Source organism: Hippichthys cyanospilos, chromosome 5 (genome assembly GCF_059441005.1).
Source record: "Hippichthys cyanospilos isolate Australia breed blue-spotted pipefish chromosome 5, RoL_Hcya_1.0, whole genome shotgun sequence".
In the NCBI taxonomy this organism is placed as follows: domain Eukaryota; kingdom Metazoa; phylum Chordata; class Actinopteri; order Syngnathiformes; family Syngnathidae; genus Hippichthys; species Hippichthys cyanospilos.
The window spans coordinates 25664650-25688340 of record NC_142373.1 but is presented as its reverse complement, the minus strand read 5'-3'; the positions used below and the strand labels follow the sequence as shown (position 1 = coordinate 25688340).

The 23691-nt window shown below is 37.8% G+C and overlaps 1 protein-coding gene across 1 annotated transcript in view; it reads left to right on the top strand.

Annotated features, from left to right (window-relative positions):
- LOC148424129 (kalirin-like) overlaps nt 1–23691 on the top strand; it is a 155631-nt gene that overhangs the window by 78954 nt on the left and 52986 nt on the right. The window contains exons 31-38 of the mRNA XM_088415368.1: nt 1179–1248; nt 1331–1420; nt 2970–3062; nt 3152–3263; nt 3508–3698; nt 3912–4013; nt 4085–4233; nt 4710–4812. Coding sequence (XP_088271494.1) covers nt 1179–1248; nt 1331–1420; nt 2970–3062; nt 3152–3263; nt 3508–3698; nt 3912–4013; nt 4085–4233; nt 4710–4812 — 910 coding nt within the window. The remainder of the gene's footprint in view (nt 1–1178; nt 1249–1330; nt 1421–2969; nt 3063–3151; nt 3264–3507; nt 3699–3911; nt 4014–4084; nt 4234–4709; nt 4813–23691) is intronic.

Here is a 23691-nt window from a genome sequence, read left to right as displayed (position 1 = left end):
AAATGGCTGCCAAATAATTTGATAATCACTCAGTTGATGGCACAGTGAGCATGTCCACCTCATACTTCAGGGACCTGAGTTCAAATCCACCTGGCTCCAGTCTTCCTGTGTAGATTTTGCATGTTCTCCCCGAGCCCGCGTGGGTTCTCTCCAGGCACTTCTCGCACACTCCAAATCCATGCGTGGCAGGTGTATCGGACACACTAAATTGTCCTTAGGCTTGATTGGGTGTGTGAATGGTCTCTGTGTGCCCTGCGATTGGCTGGCAACCAGTTCAGGGTATCTCCTGCCTACTGCCCATAGTCAGATGGGATAGGCACCAGTAAACCTGCAACCCTTGTGAGGATAAGCGGCTCTGGAAAATGGATGGCTGGATAGTTGATGAGTGTAATAATCAATTATTTGATGAATTGTTTAATTTTGACAGCTCTAAAACTATTTCTTACTTTTCTCAACAAATGCATGATTTTAGTGAACTTGTAGAATTTTAGGGGCGGTATGGATCAGTGGTAGAGTGGTTGATTCACAACCCAAAGGTTATGGGTTCAATTCCTGCCCCTTGTGATCATGTTACAGTATCCTGAAATAAGGCAATGAACCCTCAGTTGTTCTTGATTGTGTTTGCTCAGTAGGTGACAGATTAGTCAATTAAGTATCCACTTGTATGTAAAGTGGAAAAGCACTCTATAAGTACCATTTAGCATTATTTGTTTTCAAAGTATAGCATTGTTGGATCTGTATTCTAGTTCAATCTAATCAGTGCTTTAGTCCTCCTATTCACTCATACCGAAGTCATGCCTCCGTGGTCCTTGCTTTGTGCACTGCGGAGCAAAAAAAAAAAAAAAAAAAGAGAGAGAGAGAGAAATATTAATTCAAGAAACTTCAACGCACACAATTGTCTACCCATCCTGATTGATTGTTTAATATTGACATGTGATGTGAAAATTGTGTTGCACTTCACCATGACCTTCGAGTGAACTAGCGTGTTTTTATATATCTCTTTAAATCCATGACTTCCCCATATTTCTGGCCTTCAATGACAATTTTCTCCATTTGGGGGATTTGTCAGGACATGCTTGTTTTCGTTGGAGAGCAAACTTATGAAAATAGTTCTGAATGGGAGCCCAGTATATTCATTGAGAACATATGACTACTGTTTGTTTTGTGTGCACTTGCAGTATTTTCTTGAAGGAGCTTGTCAACTATGAGCAGCTGCCAGAGGATGTGGGCCATTGCTTCGTCACCTGGGTAAGATTTTAATCACGTTAATTAAATCGATATTAAAAAGAATCACAATAAGCATAGTCTCTTTCCCTCCGATTTGATGCAGGCTGATAAGTTCCACATTTATGTGGATTATTGCAAGAACAAACCCGACTCTAGCCAGCTCATCTTAGAGCATGCCGGCACCTTTTTTGATGTAAGTATTTTATTTTCTTCATTATGTTCACTTTTAGACATTAAATAAATAGGCTCCAGCTCAAATGCTATCACACACGTTTACGAAAATTTGATTATTTATGTCAGGGGACACCATGGTGTTGTGTGTGTCTCTGTAGTCACAGTGGAAAGGGTTCTTCTGGGTTTGAATCTCAGCTCAGGCACTTATTTGTCGAGTTTGCATGTTCTTCCGGTGCTTGCATAGCTTTTATTAAGAGCATGCAGACTTCCTCACATACACCACAATATGTAAGTAAAGTGAAGACTCTCGTCTTTAGGTGTGAATTTGAATGTTGTTTTTATTTATTTTTATTTTATTTTATTTTATTTTTTTTATTGCGATTGGTTGGCAACCAGCTTAGAAAAGTCTTCCCCACCTTTCGCCCAAAGTCAGCTTGGATAGGCCATCGTCAATTCTGGATAAGCGCTTTTGGGAATAGTTATCTTTTTAGAAGACAACGGTATGATGATTTATTTTATTTTATTCGTAGTTACTTTAATTTTCCAGCAGAGGGTGCTGTTGGAATGTAAGGTATCAATAGCCACAAACACAGCACTTTACAAGAGGGTAATGATTAAAAAACAAATCAGACAATATAATTAAATGATGGTAATAATAAATCATATCATAATAGTACTGAAAACAGGAATATATTTATTTATATCAATATGTACATACATACTGTTTCCTTTCATCTAATTAACGACCCAGCCATGTATGTGCCAAACCTATTATGCCATATATCTCTATTTTTTCATGACTATATTATGATCTACCATGACAAAGGTTTTTTAAAGTCAATAACTATACCAGCAGTAATTCTTGTTTTATTGCAATTTCTTCGACATTATTTGTTTTCTCTAAAGCCATATTGATCTATCAATTAAGAGCTTGTTTTGCAATAAAAAAAATATCAATTCTATGAGCAAACAGTCTTTCTAAAAATTTTTGAAAACTGAGGTCATATAGATAAAGGTCTAATTTGTAAAAAACTTTTTATATTTTTGATGGAAAGACGCCAGGTTTAAGTTGCAAATATACTGTATGTAAGAGGTTGCACTCTCTAGTTAATAATAGTTTTTAATAATGCCATATCTATATTAAAGGAATCAGAAGAATTTTTTTGTATTATTTAATGTTTTAAAAACAATTACTATTTCAGTATCATCTACAACATTTAATAGCTTAGTCGAACAGTTGGTCTTAATGTATTTATCTATTAATACTTAGCCATGGAATTCCTTTTGCTAGTTTGACATGCATTTGATTTAGTATTTTCCGTGTTTCTTATATGTTACTTCTGTTTTGCTCTAATAATACCTGAAAATACTGTTTCTTGTCTGTTCTTTTAATATGAACTAATTTCCTTTCATACTTCTTGCAATTATGTTCGGCACCTTTTGTTCTTAAATTAAAAAAAAAAAAACACATTTGTATGAGAGGTTTTTCTTTTTTCATGCGTTCTTCAATGTTTTGGGGGATCACTGCTGTCACAATTTGTGATTCACTGTGTGTATTGCATGAATAGGACATCCAGCAGCGACGCGGCCTGGCAAACTCCATCTCCTCTTACCTTATCAAACCGGTGCAGAGAATCACCAAGTATCAGCTACTGCTCAAGGTGGGGCTTAAATGCCAGAGTAGTAATAGTTATCGTTATAATAAGCACGCATCGATGATGAAAATTGCATGTAAATTGGCATGCTGTAGGAGTTGCTGTCATGCTGTGAGGAAGGCAAAGGGGAGATCAAAGATGGTCTGGAGGTCATGCTTAGTGTGCCCAAGAGAGCCAATGATGCCATGCATCTTGCCATGTTGGAAGGTACTAATCCAAGCTCTCTCTCTCTCTCTCTTGCTCTCTCGCTTTCTCTCTCACTCTCTCCCACTCTCTCTCTCTACCACAATGCCATGCATTTTGCCATGTTGGAAGGTACTACTCCCATCGGTCTCTCTCTTGCTATCTTGTTCTCTCTCTCTCTCTCTCTCTCTCTCTCTCTCTCTCTTTCTCTCTTTTTTCGCTCTCCTCCACTCTCTCAAGATATGCAATTCATCGTATTCTCTTCCAGGTTTTGAGGAGAACTTGGAGGTACAGGGTGAGTTAATCCTGCAAGATAGTTTCCAGGTGTGGGATCCACGCTCACTCATTCGAAAGGGACGGGACCGACACCTCTTCCTGTTTGAATTCTCGCTGGTCTTCAGCAAGGAGTTTAAAGACTCGACGGGTAGAACTAAGTACCAGTACAAGCACAGACTACTGGTGAGTGTTGTCCACTCTGTTTGGCACAAAACATTTAGTGCCTGTGCATATCGAAAGAACAACAAAGACTTTTCAGCCACTGTCAATGTCAATTAGCCCTGGCAGTCGCTTCTTTCGAGTATCAGAAGCGTAATAGAAGATTGCTTTTATACTATGTGCAGTATGCCGCCCCCTTTTTTTCTGGTAACATCAATTTCATCCTTTCTGCTGCAGACATCAGAGTTGGGGGTGACGGAGCACATAGAAGGCGACCCATGTAAATTTGCACTCTGGGCAGGGCGAACTCCCTCCTCTGATAATAAAACTGTACTGAAGGCAAGTAGACAACAATCACTCATTATATCTAATCTATCAATCCGTGGCTAAATGTTATGGTTCAACTGCAGGCATCCAGTGTAGAAGCGAAACAGGATTGGATTAAGAACATCAGGGAGGTGATCCAGGAGAGAATGACTCACCTGAAAGGGGCACTGAAGGAGCCCGTTCAGCTACCCAAAACGGCAACACTCACCAAACCTCGAAATAACGCCAAGAGGTGACATACTTATTCATTAACATAATAACCATAAATCAATTTTAATGATTGTTACAATAACAATAAATCACAGCTATCCCCTCAGACCCATCAAACAGTTTGCCAGTTAGCTACATATAGAATAGCAACAAAGATCGGATCTTTTGGTTTTGGAAATTTTCTCATCTTGCTAGAGAAAAACATTTTATTTAATAATGATATCACAGATTATACAATACACTGAACCTGCATTTATCACAAAGTATGAATTCCGGAACTGTATGTAATGGATGAAATTCCTTGATATGGAGATCGCATATAACCTACACACTTCAAACACCCTCAACTTAATAAAAGACATCACAATTCAATAAGTCAGTTTCAGGAAACAAAACACGTTATGGCTTCTTTGGTTTTTCATCTTGGTGATGGAATCTGACTCTTTCAGGATTGCTAAAACCACTTCTTATTATTTGTGCATGTGTGCGTATGATCAGGGATGGAGGTGAAGAGGGAGACAGTCAAGGAGATGGCAGTAGCCAACCAGACACCATCTCAATCGCATCCAGAACTTCACAAAATACTGCGGATAGTGACAAGGTAAGGAAGCAAATTCACGTTTGAGTCATTGGTTGTGTTCAAAATCACTTCTAAAGTCACTATGCTGTGCTGCATTCACAACCGCATAAGGCCTTCTAGCTGGCCTTAAAATCAGTGTTAGCGGTTTCGTTCAAGGAGTTACTCTATTAAGTGTTTTTTTTTTTTTTTCGGTCCCTCTTACACTCTATGTCCATGCATTTGATGTGGCGAGCCTAAAATATATTACGAGCATCATGTTTTGCCACCCATGATGGTTTGCTTAGAACATACACCAATAGTTTAAGTAGTTGACATTACTAAATACTTTAGGATTTAATACAAATATTTTAATTTTAGCTTTTAAAAGCTGAATTTTACAGCCAAAATACTCTATTATCAGTTCGCAATTATATCACTTTCGCTCTGATTTTCCACATTTAAACGTTCCTATTATTTATTGAATGAATATTTCAAAGATATGTTATACTTGAATCAAAATAATAAAAATAAAATAATAATATTTTATTTTATTCGTAGTTACTTTATTACATACATTACAAGCATGAATAATATTGTTGATAGGTTGGGTGCCACGCAAGTAAGATCCATCAGGCGTCCCATTTAAGTAACATAGTGCCAACACAGTGTCAATATATTTTGCCCATGTGTGGATACCCTACAGGAAACCTCATTAACCCATCACTAGCATCTACGTGTTGGTAATGTTACCATTTAGACTCATTGAGATGTCCAATGAACTGTGAATCCATCGCTGATTTGTACTGCCTCCAGGTGGCTATTGTGAACACCAGAGAGCAGCACAATGAGCATTGTAAAAGGAACTGTGCCAAAAACAGGTTAATTATTTAAAGCAACACTAATGAACAACTCACCCTTGATGAAATGTACAAACACCAGTTGAATGGTATTGATTGGAAACTGAAGCTTCAATTTTGCTTCTTGAACCAGTTGTACTTTTTAATTCCACTAGATGGCACTCTCATTGTGGCACTGAAAGCACAATAACTTGACCATCTCTTAAACCTTTCTTTAAACTAACAATGTCATCGAATCAGTCACAGTACAGAGGGGGAAAATATATTATATTGTACTGTAGCTGTGTCGCCAAATACGACTGTACAGCATCACACAGTTCACCATGTCATATCCAGTGTATATAACCTGTTTCTTAATACAAAAATCTAAGTTACTGTCATTTAGTTTCAGAGAAATACAAGAAAAATCCAAAAAACCACACACTCAAACACAGTATTCAAACTCTATTTCTGAGTTTTTTCATCATCTACAAACCTTTTAACACAGGGGTCGGCAACCCGCGGCTCTCGAGCCGCATTCGGCTCTTTACCGCCGCCCTAGTGGCTCCCTGGAGCTTTTTCAAAAATGTTTGGAAAAAGATGGGGAAGAGGAATATATTTTTTGTTTTAATATGGTTTCTGTCGGAGGACCCACATGACAGAAACATTCTTAAAGTTTTCCAATGCTCTATAAATGTGTAGAATAAATATTACGTTTCAACATTTCTGTCAACGAAGATTTACGTCATAGCCTGTAGCGAGAAGTTGTCAAATAACAGAAAGAGCAATGTGGAACGACATTTTCAGCGAGGGCATGCTACATTTGCAGCCAAGTACGCAGTTGGGAATAAAAGGAAAAGTGCGATTGCATTACTTCTGGAGAAATTTGAGGAGCGCAAAAATAGATTTAAGAAGTGGATTGCGTCTCCAAACTCCACAACTGCTGCAAGTGTGGTTGCAACCCAGGAGATAATAAAACGTGGCAAACCATTCACAGATGGTGACTAGATGAAGGAATCATTATCAACATATCAGAACACCTATTTACACACTTGATAAACAAAACCGGGATAATACCAAAAAAAAAAAAAAAGACATGCTATATCCTTAGACTCCGCTAAAACAGTGAAGGAAAGAGCGTTTGAAATGGCAGGCAACATCACCGATCAACAAATCAAGGGAATTAATTCAGCGCCAGCATACTCAATTGCCTGTGATGTGTGACGTGATCGATATTAAAGACTGCACGTTTATGCAGGTATGTGGCTGATGTTTTATTTTCATAAATGCAGGCTGCGTTTTATTGCACTCTGTTGCCCAGATTAGGGGCACGTTATGCACGTTACATTTTGTTTTTGTTTTTTTGAGAATCCTCAAAATAAAAACTTCAAATATTTGCTTTCTTTAACTTCATCAAAGCAATGAAACATAATTCATTAATATTGGAATGAAGTTAAACTTGAGGCGGCATCGCACAAGAGAGTAGTCACGTGGCGCGTCATTTTCGGCAGGATGCACTTCAAGAAAAATACACATTTAATCATGAAGGCTCAATGGCTCATTATGTATTCGTAGTTAACTTAATCATTTTGATCATCGGCTAATATAGCTACTATAGATACATAGAGCATGTGTTGCCTTCAATATAAGGCTTTTAATTTTTTGCGGCTCCACACATTTGTTTTTTGTTTTTTTTGGTCCAATATGGATCTTTCAACATTTTTGGTTGCAGAACCCTGGTTTAACAAATACATGCAATATATTACATATGATTATGCATGAAAAATGTGCATATATCTACGAAAGTGTAATTCTTAACTTCTAATTGACATATGCATGTGCACACTCACACATACACATGCACATGCATCACGCACGCACGTACACACACACACACACACACACACGCACACACGGACACACACTCACACACACTGATTTGAACCATGGCCAACCTCTGTCATGTTAGACAGAGCGGCCTTTTCACTCAGCAACCCCACGCCCACACACAGCTTGGCTCTTAAATGTCAATGCGGTAAACATGCACGGACACACATTTTGTGACGTGTGTTGCTGCATCTCCTGAATCCTCATTCATTCTTTTTTCTATTTGGGACAATATCACTTTAAAGGGTCTTATCATGAAAAGTTAACATTTTGGAATTTTTAACTTGCTGCAATGTTTTCTCACCCTAAACAGCCCCAACGTGTTATTTTTTTCATTGATGCATTTCTCAGCATTTCTTGCTTATTCTGCACTCTCACACCGGCCCTCCTGAGAAGGTTAACATGACAAGAAAAACGTATTACAACAGGAAAAACTTTGTACCTTCCCTAAACCACCCCTGTAAAGTCCGTGCAAGAGTGAATACATGGCGAACTTATCCACGTCTGTTAGTTTTGTTTTCATTCTAGAGTTGAGATTTTGTACCGAGTCAACCAAGTAAACAGCAACGTTTCATTTATTAGCTACAGTACAACATTTTACAGTAGATAATGCCAAAGTGGCTAAAATGCGTGTTTGGAGCACACAGCCGGAGATGCGGTGTCAGTCACCCACTGCCGGACCTAATGTTTACGACAACTGGGTTCCCACGGGGACTGATTTAATAGGAGGAACGTGTGTCAGTGAGTGTGATTTAGAGATACTGGTTTTTTGTCATTGTAGCTAGTAGTCCACATTATCACTGACGATCACTGACAACATTTTAACTGAAAGAAAGTCAGAGTCTGCCGCTGCGCTTTCATATTTACTTAACTTTTTTCAATACCAAGTGTCGTTCCTTTAGATGGGTTTTATTGGCTGAACTCATTATTGCTTTCAGTGCCAAGCATTATCCGAAAAGGCAACCTCTAGAGGGCCAGTATATTTAGCATTTTCAATTATTTTACAAGGCCGACAGAATATTGTGTGCTATGTCTATGTAAACATGGGTAGTATCATATGAAAGATTAGTGTCCATTTTTTACTTAGAATTACAAGTACACAATAAATGTGTCGTATGTATGAAAACACTGCCACCCAAAGGTTGCAGTTATCACTACAATGCTCAATTAGCTTAATATTAGATAAGCACCAGTCAAGGGTGTCAGTTACCCTCCATAAAAATGTATTTGATGAGACTTTTATGATTTCTTACTTTTATTACTATCTTACAAGAGGAGAATTCTCATCCATGGCACTGAAAACGTGTTAATAATGTACGTATTGAATGTATGTAATGTATCGTGTCGTGAGGGTTAGCGTTAGTGTGTTCCAAACACTTTCGTTAGACGAGAAGGAAACACAGAACTTTTTTTCTTTGGGAGCGGAACCGCCGACACCCATTTATTCAACACTCACTCCAAACTCTGTATCTCGTCGCCCCGCTCTCTGGTCATCACCCCGGAACACCTCCCTTCAATGCAGTGTTTACAGTAAATTGAGGGTATGCACTACTAAACTGAGGGTACAGACCACTAAACCGAGGGAACGGATTACTCAATAGAGGATACAGATTTCTGAACGGAGGGAATGGATTACTAAACTGTGGGAGCAGACTACTAAACTGAGGGTATGGATTTGTAACCTGAGGGTGCGGAATACTAAACCGAGGGAACGGATTACTAATTTGAGGGTACAGATTACTAACCCAAGGATACGGATTACTAAATTGAGGGAACGGATTACTCAATTGAAGGAACGGATTTATAACCTGAGGGTGTGGAATACTAAACTGAGGGAACGGATTACTTAATAGAGGGTATGGATTACTAACCCAAGGGTAAGGAACACTAAACTGAGGGAACGGATTACTAAACTGAGGGTATGGATTAATAGCCTGAGGGTGCAGATTATTAAATTGAGGGAACGGATTACTAAAATGAGTGTACGGATTTCTAACATGAGTTCACGGATTACTAAATTGAGGGAACGGATGGCTAAACTGAGGGTACGGAGTAGTAAACTGAGGTGGTGCAGACATTTTTTTTCATACCCTGGCACCAAAGGTGCTCCGTATTTTACCCTTCAGGCAAAGGCCTACCGTATTTTCCACACTATAAAGTGCAACTAAAAGCCCTCAAATTTTCTTAAAAAAAATAAATTAATAAAATCCAGAAACTCTTTTTAATTCAAGAAAACAATATATTTTAAGGTTTTTGGTTGCAATTTCATTTTAAAAAGTTAAATATTTAATCGAATCATAATTATATTCTTTTAAACTCTGGATTTGTCTTAACATGGATCCAAACAGTCTTTTAATGTAATCAAGAGGGTTTTTTTTCATTCTTCAGACAGTACTTTCCACAAATCATCTTTTCTTAATTTCTGATTGAAAAGTTTGTTTTACTTATCTGATTGTTTTGTTGACGTTCCCTTTAGCATGGCTCCATCTGTTATATGGAAGTGCTGTTTGTATGCTGTAGAGTCCATTTACTGCCACCTATAGAGTGGAAAAATAGCATCTGACTGTGGGGGAAATCCTCGAAACAAGACTTTTGCTGCAGGCTTCTTTTTGTCATAGTGAATTTCAATGCAACATAAATGCAGAAAAAAACATTCCGTATTGTGCAACAGGAGGCTTTTTCCTCGTATGTGGAAATAAGATATGTGGAAAGGCTTCAATGCCTGGATTTTTTTTCCGGGGGGGGATTTTTGCACATGTTTTACTGTAATTCTAACTAAGGAATAGAAATCAAACTTTTATATGATAGCACACATGATTACATTGACATTGACACAATATCACTAACTTGCCATGTTTAGAATGATGGCGCCCACTGTGGCTGCCGTCTTCTGTTCGCTGAGGTGAACAGAGTAAAAAGTTCACTGCGCGGTTTCGTGCAATACACGTGACAATAATTCTCTACAATCTTTTCTGTCGCCTTGAAAAATTAGCAAATGTGAAATATACTGGCACTCTAGAGGTTGTGTTTTCTGATAACACTTGGCACAGAAAGAGTTAATGAGTCAGCGAATAAAACTCATCTAGTTTGTGTGTGGTTGCATTTGCCTATGTGACAATGAGATGAGGTTATGCGTTCTGTGTGTTCTGCTCTTTTCTGGCAATGAGAGCATCTTCCTTGGAATTCCGACAGCACATTTTTTTGTGCTCTGCTATTTATTTTATTTTCTGCCTTAAAGCATCAAAGGAGTGGAAAATCAAATTCAGATCAAATGAACTTTTATTCATCTAAAAAACCTCTTAGACAAGGTTATCTCAGGCCACGTCTCAAGCAAAGCAGCACGTGCTAAGGACAAGGCTGGCGCATTTCATCACGCTACATCATGTTTTATATTTAGCTATCTTCTACAGTCAAATAAAAAGATAGGCTGACAATAAAATCCAAAATAATTTTAGTTAAAGACATACTTGATTTCAAAATCCAAAAAAACAGTGTGTAGTGAGGCTTTGTCAGACGAAAAACTTAAAATAGTTGACGTGTTAAGCAAAGGGGTTTTTAAACGACCGCAGAACCTCCGCAACTCTAAAAAATGGCAAACTGTATGATAAAAACACCATGCTGCTATAGTCATATGTTCCACTGTGCGTGTGCAGAGTGAGGAGCTACTGTTTCTGGTGGGTGTTGGAAAACGTCTTTTTTCCAACAACCTTGTTTTATCCATCAGTCTCTTTCTTTCTTTCTCTGTCCACACATATACATAAATATGTGTGTGTGTGTGTGCGCGTGTGTGCGTGAATGCGTGTGTGTGTTTGTGTGTGTGTGTGTGTGTGTGAGAACAAAAACATTTCATGCCAAGCCCAAAAGAAATGAAAGAAATGCATTGGTAAAAACATCAAAGACCTCTAGAGAAGGCATTCACGAACTGGCCAGACATAAAGAGAAAGCTGAATCGGGTAAAACAAAAATAAACTGAGATTGAAACAATGGGTCCAATGTTACATTTTACAGTAATTAATTTTCTATGCTTTAATTTGGGGGCCCGATAGTGTACAGTTCAGGGGACCTTAGTTTGTCTCTGTGTGCCCTGCCAAGCAGTTGAGGGTATCCCCCGACTACTGCCCAAAGTGAGCTGGGATAGGCACCAGCAAGCCTGTGACCGTTATGAGGATAAGCGGCTCTAGGAAATGGATGAATGAATGGATACATTTCTATATTGTAATTAAATGACTTTACATCACCAAGCAAATGCAGCAAACAAGAAACAAAAATGCACACATTCTTCAATTCAATTAGATGAAGAGTCATACTCGTCACCAATCCAAACAACTGGCATCATTTTGGCCTGCAAAACATTCGTACAACATACAATTTGTAAAACCATTTTATGATGTCATTGATGTCTTGGAAGTGATGGCTCTATTGCCGATCGTCAATTCTGCATAGATGCCAAATATTGGCAGATCATGATAAAGCTGATCAGATCTGTGTAAAGTCTAATATTTTGTCACAAATTCATACTAATGGTACATCCATAGCCTGTTATTTTTTCACAATATATGAAACAGTGTAAAAAAGCTTGAACGCAAAATAATGCCAGCTCCGTTTCGTCCATCTTCACAAGATGTGTGGTGTAAATGTGACATGTATGAAACGTATAAATCTTGTTTTGCCAATAAGTGAAAATAGTAACATTACCAACATTGAAGTTGGCTTACTTGTTTAAAACTATAAGCTGAAAAAAAAAAGAAAAAAGGAAAACAATCTAGATATTTAGTACCAGTCAAAAGTTAGAAACACCATCAAATTCAAATGGTAGTAATTCAATCTGTTCTTGTTGAAATTAAATAGGAAATTTGAAGAGTTGGCTGAGCTCCCACTTGTGGATAATGGAAAGTATTTAGATTATATTGTATTTGTCACCCTTTGAATCTTTGAAGCCATTTCCCAAGGCAAAAAAAAAAAATCTGAAAAAAAATATTTCTCATTGATATACACCCTTGAAAGAATGAAAAAATACTGAAATGTACACCTTGCAAATGTATGTAAAAAAAAAAAAAAAGAAAAACTAAAATATCACATGGCAATAAATATTCAGCCCCGTTGCAGTCACACTCATACACTCATATTAAACTCAAAAGTTTTCCATTTCTTCATTGGAGTCCACCTGTGTTTAATGGAACTGATTGGACTTTGTTAAGAAAGGTACACACCTCTTTGTATAAGACCTTCATGCTCCCAGTGCATGTAAGAGCATATGAGAAGCATGAGGCCAAAGGAACTGCCCAAGGAGCTCACAGACAGAATTGTGGCAAGATGTGGCCAAAGTGAAAAAACAATATCTGCAGCAGTCAAGCTTCACTATGTTCACATTAGCCTCCGTATTCTTCAAATGGAAAAAGTTTGGGATGACTAGAACTCTTCTAAGACCGTCCAGCCAATCTGAACCATCAGGGTGGAAGAATCTTGGTGAGACAGGTTAGATTCTAACCTGAATCAAGATGACTGACTGAGCTCGAGATAGGTGAGAGGGATGGGAAAAAATGCCACAAAGACAACTATCACTGCAACCTTTAACAAGTTGGGGCTTCAAAAAGCCTCCCTTCAATGCAAGACACAATGGAAGCTCACATGGACTTTGCCAAAATCACATGAAGAACTCTCAGCGTGAGAAATAAGATTATCTGGTCTGATAAGACCAAGATTGAATGTTTTGACATTAATCCAAAGCGGTATAGGCACCAGCAAGCCTGTGACCCTTTATTTGGAGAAAACCAGGCACTGGTCATCACCTACCCTTGACAAAATATAATTGAGAAGCACTGCCCTAATCCAACAGCTAAAAGAAGCAAGGAGTATCTTCAGAACAATTCTGTGACCGTTATTAACTGGCCCAGCCAGAGCCCTCACCAAAACCCAATTTAGCATCTCTGGAGAGTTCTCCAACATTCACCGTCCAATCTAACACAATTACAGAGGATCCCCAAATTCAGTTTTGAAAATCCCGCTGCATCATTCCCAAGAAAACTCATCATTGTATTCACTCAAAATGGTGCTTCTGCTTAATGCCGAACACAGGGTCTGAATACTTTTGACCATGTGATATTTCAGTTTTTCTTCTTTTGTTTTTTTAAATACAGCTTTTTTCTTTTCTTTTTTATAAATTTGCAAAAAGTTCTACAGCAGAGGTGGGCACTTTGACAGCACTGAAGGACTGTCCATAAGTCGACAGGCGCCCATTTGTCGATGGACCGGCGAATGACAGGAATGCTAAAAAAATGGTGACTTAAAAATGTCAGAATTGCAATTTTCATCGTCATTGTAAATGTCAGGATAGCAGATCTCCCTCAGACGTCCATCATATGTCCGTTAGCTCGTCACTTTTCATATAATTTAACTGAGTTGGATACTTATCTGCTATTTTGGTGCATCTTTATTGTACAAACTGCAATCAGCCTGCAATCACTGTGACAATAGTAACTTTACAGCACCACCAAGCAGTGGAGAAATATGTTCAATTGAGTGAATAGACTGGGTTGCTTAGATTCACTTCTTGTCATTCACAACTATAACACAGCTACGGTAACTTTGCCAGAGATTTATGTGTAGTTGCTTACATTCTTAGTCCTGGTTTCATAAACCCAAACTCATACTGTACACAAGTTTGCCGACCAAAGGTTAAAAGCACTGTTTGGAATTAATTGTGAAGAGGATTATTTTTGTTATTTTGCACTTTAAATATGTATTACACAAAGAAATTGTTTACTTTCAAGTACCAATGGAAGCAGGAAAAAAAAAAAACATTTTTATTTGATTGGCTCATGGTCAGGAAATGTAAGATAGAAGTTTTTTAATTCCCGAATTAAAGATAATTTTTAAGAAATTCAAGCTCAGCAATACTTTGTTTCATTTGTAGTGTATGTGACAGATGAAATGTAGATACATTTAGAACAATTTGAATGAAAGGTTTTGAAAACCATCGTCAACAATTGTTGGCCAAACAGGTATAAATGAGAACTGACAACCACCATTTGAGTATCATATCAAGCATAATAATGTCATCCAGTGGGCGTGATTGCTACTTGCACTCTCGTCCCACCTGCATTCCCTCAGATGCCGGTTAATAAACATGATGGTGTAATATAGCCTAGGGTTAAACCCCTTAATTGGATTTGTGTTCATGTAACACTTATATTACTGTGTTGTGTTTCAATGGCAGTGTAACTGTAGAACTACAGACACGGTGTTAGCTTTAAGTGTAAGTACTAAAACAGAAAAAGTAATTAGTATGAGTGCAGTGTGTCATAGCTGCAGACAGACATAGACCAGCGCGACGAGTGACGGACCAATTTTAGTTTTATTTTTTTGCAAATGTCGCCCTCAAGCAGTGGAAAAAATATGCAGATGCACTGTAGATGACAAAAAGAAGATGGGGCTCTGACAAATAACAAATGTCGGACCAGCAAAAAAAAAAAAAAAGTAAGTTGCCCACCTCTGGAAACCAGTATACATAACAGCAGTTCTTATTTATTACAGATCATTGTCCGGATGTGTAATCCCAAACACACATTTTCTCCACTGGACCTTTTCTACTGTAAAATCTTGTAACTAATAAATTCCTGATTACTTTGCTGAGTCCGCACAAAATCTCTCCTCCTCAACTCGGGAACCAAAACAAAACTAAAAGACGTGGATAAGGTCGGCGTGTATTTACTCTTGCACGTGTGGGACGAGGGATTGTTGAAGTCATCAGTAGGATTCTGGCTTTGACATGGGTGAAAATGCCACATTACTGGACATCGATAATCACCTTAAATTCATCTGTAAGCGTCTATATCGCAAGGTTGGACGTTAACGTGTGACCAGTGAAGTTAATGTTTTGTTTTAGTCCAACGAGGTCTTGCTCTTGAAATGACTTGCACATGTTCTCATGAATCCAATGCATTTAGTGTAGCACAGCAACCATCTGTTGGACCTATGACAGTTGCGCACACACATACACACAGAGCAGCAGAGCGCTGTTCCCGCCACACAAGCTCCAGCTGTTTGTTCATCAAGTGAGCAAGGGAGTGAACGAGCAAAACACGAGGGCGTGTTTGTGCGGCCAAAAGCGATCGCTGGTCATAAGGAGAGAAAAACGACAGCGGCGCTGGACATGCCTAAGTGGATGACGTTTAAATTGTTCAAAGAGAGCAGCAGAGTGAGTACGTGCGCCGGGGCAACTTTTATTCTCAGGTTAGACCATAACGTCTAGGCAATATATATCTGACCGCATTGCACTTCTTGGACTGGAAGTGGCAAAAAGTCATTGATAGATTTGGGAAATTTTGGGAAGCTCACTTGATATAGTTTGTGGCGAAAAAATGTAAAATTTGGTGTACCAAACACGTTTTTAAAATGTTTCAGTCTTTTATATGATGATCCGAGTATATTATCATATGCTGTGTATGAGTTGTAGTTTTTCTACTGTGTTTTTGCAGCAACAGAAGGAGTAAAAAAAAAATAAAGAAACTTTTGAAAGTTGAGCCTAGAAGCGCTACAGGGGGAACGTTTTAAGGATTTTTTTTTTCAAGTTCAATCATTGATTACATAGACTAATGTGGATCATAGCGAATTGTTGACATTCACTTAGCCAGTCATAAAAGCACGTCTGCTGGGACTGCGTCTTGCATTTATGTGTGCGTGTGTGTGATTGAGGGGAAGATTAATGGTTAAACAGGGTGTGTGTGCACGCGGTTGGCAGGACAGGCATGGAGACAGGAAGCGGGCCATTAGCCACAGCCGCTGCAAGACGTCCTGAGTGAAATCTGAGCATCTAGTCACTTTTGCTTTGGGTTTGCAATCTTTCTTACAGCAATAAATGAGTGAAGCAATAAATAGTCAGATACAATGCACTTCATTGAGTGGAGTGTGCTAAATGTGCATGTATAGTCTTTGGGAAATTTTTGACATTTTGAAATATACATCCATAAACAATGTTCGGATAAAATCTCAATAAACATGCATGCACTCAATACAGAGACACTTTGAATCACAAGTATAACAACCAATGATCTCCAGATGCACCGCTGCATGAGTGAAGGTGCACTTTAAGATGTTTATTGATCGATACTTTATGGTCAAACATCCAAAATAGATAAATAAAACATACCTCATTACCTCATACCTGCTATTGGTGATGATTCAAGGTTACACAGCATGTGCAGTCACTATATATATATATATATATATATATATATATATATATATATATATATATATATATATATATATATATATATATATAGGGGATAAGTTGCTAAAAAAATGAATTGATGGAAAATAACATGGAAAGGTCACTTATTACTGGCAAATTATGATAAAATACACTGTTTCCTAATATTTTGTTGGTATCATCTGCAATTTTAAATAAATTCCGATAACATGCCAATATTTGTAATGTCATATAGGAACTAGTTTTTGTGAAAATGTTTTTAAAAAAAAATCATATTTAGTGCCTTAATGTACATCTTGCACGCTCGACAAAGTATAAAAACATTTTTTGGGAAGCGAACATGGCCAGTTTAGTATTTAAGTAAATAAGGAGTGCAGCTCACAATGTGGCTTCCACCTTTTCCTCTTCCACATTAAGCTTGCTGAGTTAAGGGTTTTTTTTTTTTCTCCTCGCAGTAAACTCAAACGAAGTGAATGATTTGCTCTGTCAGCATTAATGTGATACTTGAGGGGTGCAAACGGGATTCATGCCACACCACATCTGGTAACGTGACTGTCTAACGGCGGCTGTGGCAATGGGCAATGTGGGCTGTCCCGCACTGTGAGGTCATGGTGGGAAAAACACGTCATGGTTGGCACTGTAAACACGGAGCGTCCCAAACTTTTCGGAAATCCCCCTCCAGTGTGTCACGAAGAGCTCATTCATGTTACTTTTGCTGATAAACAAAAACTCAGTTAGCAGCAAACTCAATACATCAGGAAACAACATAAACATGTGTGGTGTTAATTCAAAGGCTTTACTGTCCAGAGAGCCACAAGCGCAACAAATAAATTCAATCGTGTGATTGTTCCTCAAGCAATTTCATTCACTTTGCCGTCGTCACGCTGTACCCTTGAAGCATATGACCCTCACAAGCTGGTGGTGCATGCACGTGTGTTTCCTGTTGTGTGCAATCACATGACAGATAATAAAAAGAAACGCCCACCGACAACAAACACGAGTGTTTGATCAGACTTGAAGCTGGGAGAAAGAAAAGATGATCATTCTTGAATGTTAATTAGTTGTGAATGATTCTGAAAAATAATACACTGGTAATTGCAGTATTACTGTATTTTAAAATTAAAACATATTTATACATTTTCAGGCCTCTGAATGATTCTGAAAAATAATACACAGGTAATTGCAGTATTACTGTATTTTAAAATAAAAACACATTTTCAGGCCTCATAGTTTTAAGGCATATTTTAAAATGAAGGTAAATGAACCCTAAAAGAATATGAAAGCTATTTCTTTTGTCTGGACCTTCAGTTAGTGTTGTTAACTTACTTTGACTTGGTATCTTTTAGGTGTGCCCTACGACATCTTCACAAAGTTCATGTAAACAAAGTATGTGAAAATTTGAGTTAGAAAGTCAGAAGTCACAGTCAATGGTAATGCAAACAAATCTGAGAGTAAACATAAACTGCACTTAAGTGCCGTCCTTATCTACTCTATGTCAAAGAATATAAAACTAATGATGACCAAAAGTAATCAGATGTGCCTTTTCTAGACTTTGTGCTTTTTACTACATTGTGATGTCCACTTACATGTCATCAATTCTTCATCAATGTTTTTATCATGAGCTAGCAGAACCAGCTTAGGACACATTTTCACAATTTACAACATGTTTGCAGGGGCCTTACCTTTTAATTACAACCTTTAAAAAAATACCTGTTTTGACAAGTCACAACATTCTCACTGACAATAATTATTTTTTTAAATTTCCCAGCTTAATGATCAAATTAGAGCTGCCCATTAAAAAAAAAAAAAAAAAAAAACTGTCAACGTCAATTGACATCGATAATACTCATCGGTTGGGTTACCGTCAAAAGTCCTTTCACGTCAAGGGTTAATAAAAGCTCTCTTTAGAACTGGATGGAGCGCCACTGTGATGAAGCACATGGCTCACTTTTGCCAGCCTAGCAACTATGCGGCTAACCAGTGGTCCCATAATTCACAAAATAATTAAAATGCCATTAATCTATTCCAGACACCCCCAAAAAATGCACAGTGTATTTATGTTACAGTTTTTGACAACAAAAATAGCACTACAGTGGGCCCCCGGTTTATGAGATTAATTCGTTACGCGGTTGGGATCGTAGCGCAAATTCGCCGTATGGATGGCACCCATGTTAAATAGCTAATGCGTGTAAAACCCCGGGTTAAAAGAATGTTATTCTATATACATATTCAAAATTTGTATCAAAATAGTATATAGGAAGTGCTACATACATAAAATATACATGTATACAGTTAAATATCATAAATAAAAATATATATAAAGTTTTTATTTACCTTTGAGTGACGTGACCAGCTTGTTATGGCCCTAGTGAGGGTAGCCTTGCCTAGGCTAGGCTTGGCTAGCTTAGCTTTCTTCATTATTCTTGATTATCTCCAGCTACAAATCATCTTCTTACCTCTCTTTAACATCACTAGCAGGCTTGGGACTGGCTAATGAATTAAAGTTTGAATTAAGCAGTAAAATGCACAATAAACACGTTATTTTAAGCACTCAAGGACTTTAGCATGCCATTTTGACCATGGCGCTGACCAGTAGACAAGCATTGTAGTGACTTAAGATGTGATGCGTGTATAAACGTATGAGCGCGGACACATCCAACATGGCGGTCATGCACGCACACAGACCATCATGTTGGATATGTCGAAAGATGAAAGAAATGGCAAAAAGAGGGGACAAAAAAACTGTCGCGGTTCACATTGTAAGGTGAAAAAAAAATGTAAGGCAGGGATGTTGTAAACTGGGGGTCCACTGTATTCAGAATATAAATGTAAGAACATTAAAAAGAAATACCAAAAAAGAATGTAAAGAAATAAATTGGTTTTATAGGTGCAATTAAGTCGATTCACACATTCACATGTTGTTGTTCCTTTATTAAGGTATGACCTAGTGAGTTAGTAAGTGATGAAGTCAAGTCGCGTGATCCACTGTAGTGATAGCTTTTTTTCTGGCTCACTAATGCTACTTAATCACTACCCAAGTCTAGTTCAGTTGTATTTAACCTTTTAGTACAATTTTTCTACAATGACATGAATGATGACTATGACTTACAATCATAAACCTATCACACTGCTGTAGATTAGTGTTGGACATCCTCGTGGTATTTCTAGTTAGAGTATCTATTTTTGTTGGTGTAAAAAGTTTGAGAGTGTCTGATCCACTCATTATGTGTGTTTGAATTTTATGAGTGTGTTTGACTATAGGTGTATTGCCAACTCTCCAGCACTTTTTTTTTCCCCATTTGTCCACTTCAGTCAACATAACATCCTATCTGAACCTCACTCACACCGTAATTCCCATTTGGGCTCGTAATCCAAAGCAAATAAAAATAGATCAAAATCTCAAAAAGCACAGAAAAAATCTTCTACATTGTAAATTTGGTTTTGATATTTAGCATTTAAGAGCATGCAAGTCAAGACACCTGCTTTGTGTAGATGTGGTCAGGTATAAAGTAACCTGCAGCTGTGGACTAGCCAGGCTGGCTGTTGCTATGCAACCTTAAGCCCAGTAAAGAGCACCTGTTTGTGCACATTACGAAGCGCACATACAATACACTCACTCGATCTAAAAATTTTAAAGCGGCAAATTATCTTCATCCTTACTGTTTTTGTTCATGATCTCTGAAAAGCAAACCTGCTTTGGCATCTCGTTTGCAGTGAGACAGTTGGCCTGCTCTTTAAGCTTGTGTGTACCATATGTGACTGTGCAACAACTCCAAAGACACCGCAAGGCTTTTAAGAAGCACATGTTTGTTTGGCTGAGTTGCTTGAACAGGGAGGACTCATTTCCTGTGTCAACACTGATGCTAATCATGACTTGGGGCCTTAAGGTGACACTTTCATCAGCATGAACATAGGTAGTTGTAGCCAATTTACCCCCACATCCGGGTCATAAAATGTCAGAAATGCAAAGCAGCTGGTAGAGATACAGTCCATAGACTAGAAATGAAGCTATTTGAGCAAATCACAAAATGGATCAGTAAGTCACACTGATCACTAGTAGAGTGTGCAGTAAGAAATGTCAAACTTGTACAGAAAATTTAGCAACCATTATCAGCCATTGTTTTATGTATTTATTTATTCACTCAACAGACAAAATATTGTTTTATTATTACTTTGGTGGTCAGTTTTAAATGAGCTCATTGAACTCATGATGAGTTTTGCATTCTAATGGGACAAACTTTGCATATTTAGCCAACTTTAGCAGTAAAATATTAATATTTTGTCTATAATGTACTTTTTTGTATCTATAATTATTAGCTTTAATAACACATGTTGCCACACGTCAAATGAAAATGACAAACCTACGAAATACCCTGTTTTCTGGTCATGTGACGTTTAAGGTGAGCTCCGATAGTTAGCTGAGCCCTGTGTACTGTAGGTATTAATTGTGCAGTAAAAACAAAACAACTCAAGGCCCAAAAAGTAAGCTAGGTGAACAAGTTCATGAACATTACCATGTTCTGGGTGAACTAAATAAGCGACAGTAAAGGGCAAATGTGAGTGGGACTTGTGGAAACTTCACACCAATTAAGCTTTGTCTTTGCGCTAAGTTAGCTTTATGTTATTACACGATAAATAGATAGGCAGGTAGGTAGGTAGATTTATTCATCTATTTATTTATTGGTTCCCGTAGGGAAATTCATTTTCGCTGGCAGTGCGGACATAATAAAGAAAACAAAAACAACAATTGATAACAAAAGACCCCACACGACAAAGACAGTACAAAAGCGGCAGCAGATTAACAAGAACTTGAGTGTACTTGTATCTGTAGCTGCATCCTAAGGGTAGTGGAATGAAATATTGGTGGAGTGGACGGCTGATGTCTTGAATTATGGCATTTGCTAGATTTGGCATGGAGAGACCAACCATTTTGGAAGCTATGGTTGTGATCCGGGTGCATTTAGACTAGTTCGATCATTTTTATCGTGGGTCACACTGTAGTTATCATTTCTCCTGGAGGGCCGTTACAACTGTGGTCAAATGGATCTTAAGTATGATCATGTTGTTTCACAAAAAAAATACATAAATAAAAAATGCAAATTTGGTTTTCAAGCCAAAAACTAAGTCATCATTTGCATTTTCGGGCCACTTAAAATGAGGTGGCGGGATGCATCTGGCCCTCGGGCCTTGTGCTTGACACGTGTGGCAGAGGTGTCAAACTCATTGCTATCACGGTTTATGGCAGCATTGTGGTTATCGTTTCTATTAGAGGACCATTATGACTAACGTCAAAGAAATTTTAAGTTCAGTATGATTTTTAAACATTTACCTAGAATTGAAATCAGAGCCCAGTAAAAAAAAAAAAAAAAAAACCTCTTCAAAAAGGGGATTTGTAAAAAAAAAAAAAAACAGCTTGTTGTTTTCCAAAAATTATTTATGGTTAAAGACAACTTGCAAATTTAGTATTTTAGTCAGAAACTTGAATCATAATTAGCATTTTGTGGGCCACATAAAATGATGTGACGAGCCAGATCTTGCCCCTGGGCCTGGAGTTTGACACCTGTGGTTTGGATCCGTGATGAAAGCACGGTGGTAAAAGCATGTCGAACAGTACAGAAGGAAGGATTAGATGGTGCTATATAGTGTAACAGCAGGAGATGGGGTGTGATGTAAAATCCTTTGAGTTTTTGGATGACTGACAGTCTTTGTTGGCTTCTTTTCTTGAATGTCTGGTGTGCTGATCAAAGATCAGTGTCTTATCCAAAGTTATTCCCAAGTATTGAATATTTCTTGGAGTGGGTAGCTGTGTTATGATAGCCCAGGGTGGATTGCATATCTGAGAGAAGTCCAATGGCTGTGTCGTCCAAGTATTTCAGATATGATGTACAGTGATCCCTCCTACTTCGCGGTCTCAGATATCGCGGTCTCAGTACTTCGTGGGTTTTTCCAGGAAAAATTAAAACTATTAAAAAAAAAAAAAAAAAAAAATTAAAAAATGTGATAAAATGGAAAAAATGAAAAAAGCAAGTACATTATACAGTACTGTGTTCAGCAATCAACTAGGTAATATTAGTTTATAACTATGTTAAGAATTCTTCAAGCGTTAGTTTCTGACATTTGTTATCTTATTTTGAAATGTATGCTTTTAATTTGTCAGGTCGCGTTACAATCCGTTTCCTGTTTTACGTTCTCTGAGTCATTCAGCTCGTTACAGTGATGTAGTGAATGACAACGTAAGCTCATATTTAGACAACGTAAGCTCATATTTATAGTTTATCATCATTTATGTTGATAACGCACGCTACTGCCTATGTTTAGTTAGCGATGGGTGTTTATTCTGTTTATATGTTGTGTTAGAGGTTGCACTTTATACAGTAGTTGGTAGTTGTTGTTAGTTTTTGCTAACCCGCTAATGTCGGCTAAAAATACAGTAAATGCATAGATTAAAGTTCGGCAAGTGTTTATATGTTAGTTGACTGACTTAAACATTGTTGTTGATTTATTATTCAACAGATACTACATGATACACCATACATGAGCCAAAATAAATGTGAAGTTCAATGTGATGACTAGCGTACTCTTTCACCGGAGTCTTGGGGCAGATAACCAGACCTGAGAACAATTTTTTAACAAACTAAGTAATATTATTTATGTAATGAATATACAATAATGTTAATAACGATAATGTAATGTTAAATAAAAGGAGAAAGGAAATAAAATACGTAAAAAAATACAAAAAAAAAGGATTGTTTGTTACTGCGACTATATTGGGGCGTACATAGAAATCATGGAACTGATACCCTACTTCGCGGGTTTCAGACTTCGCGGGCGGTTGACACCCTCCATTAACCGCGAATTAGGAGGGATCACTGTAGTGACATTTGAATCACAGCTGGTTGTATGAATGAAAGACAGTACACCTTTCACTAAAGCACATTTTGAAAGGGCATTGCATTTGCCTCAGCCCCTCACTTTCTGAGCTATGTG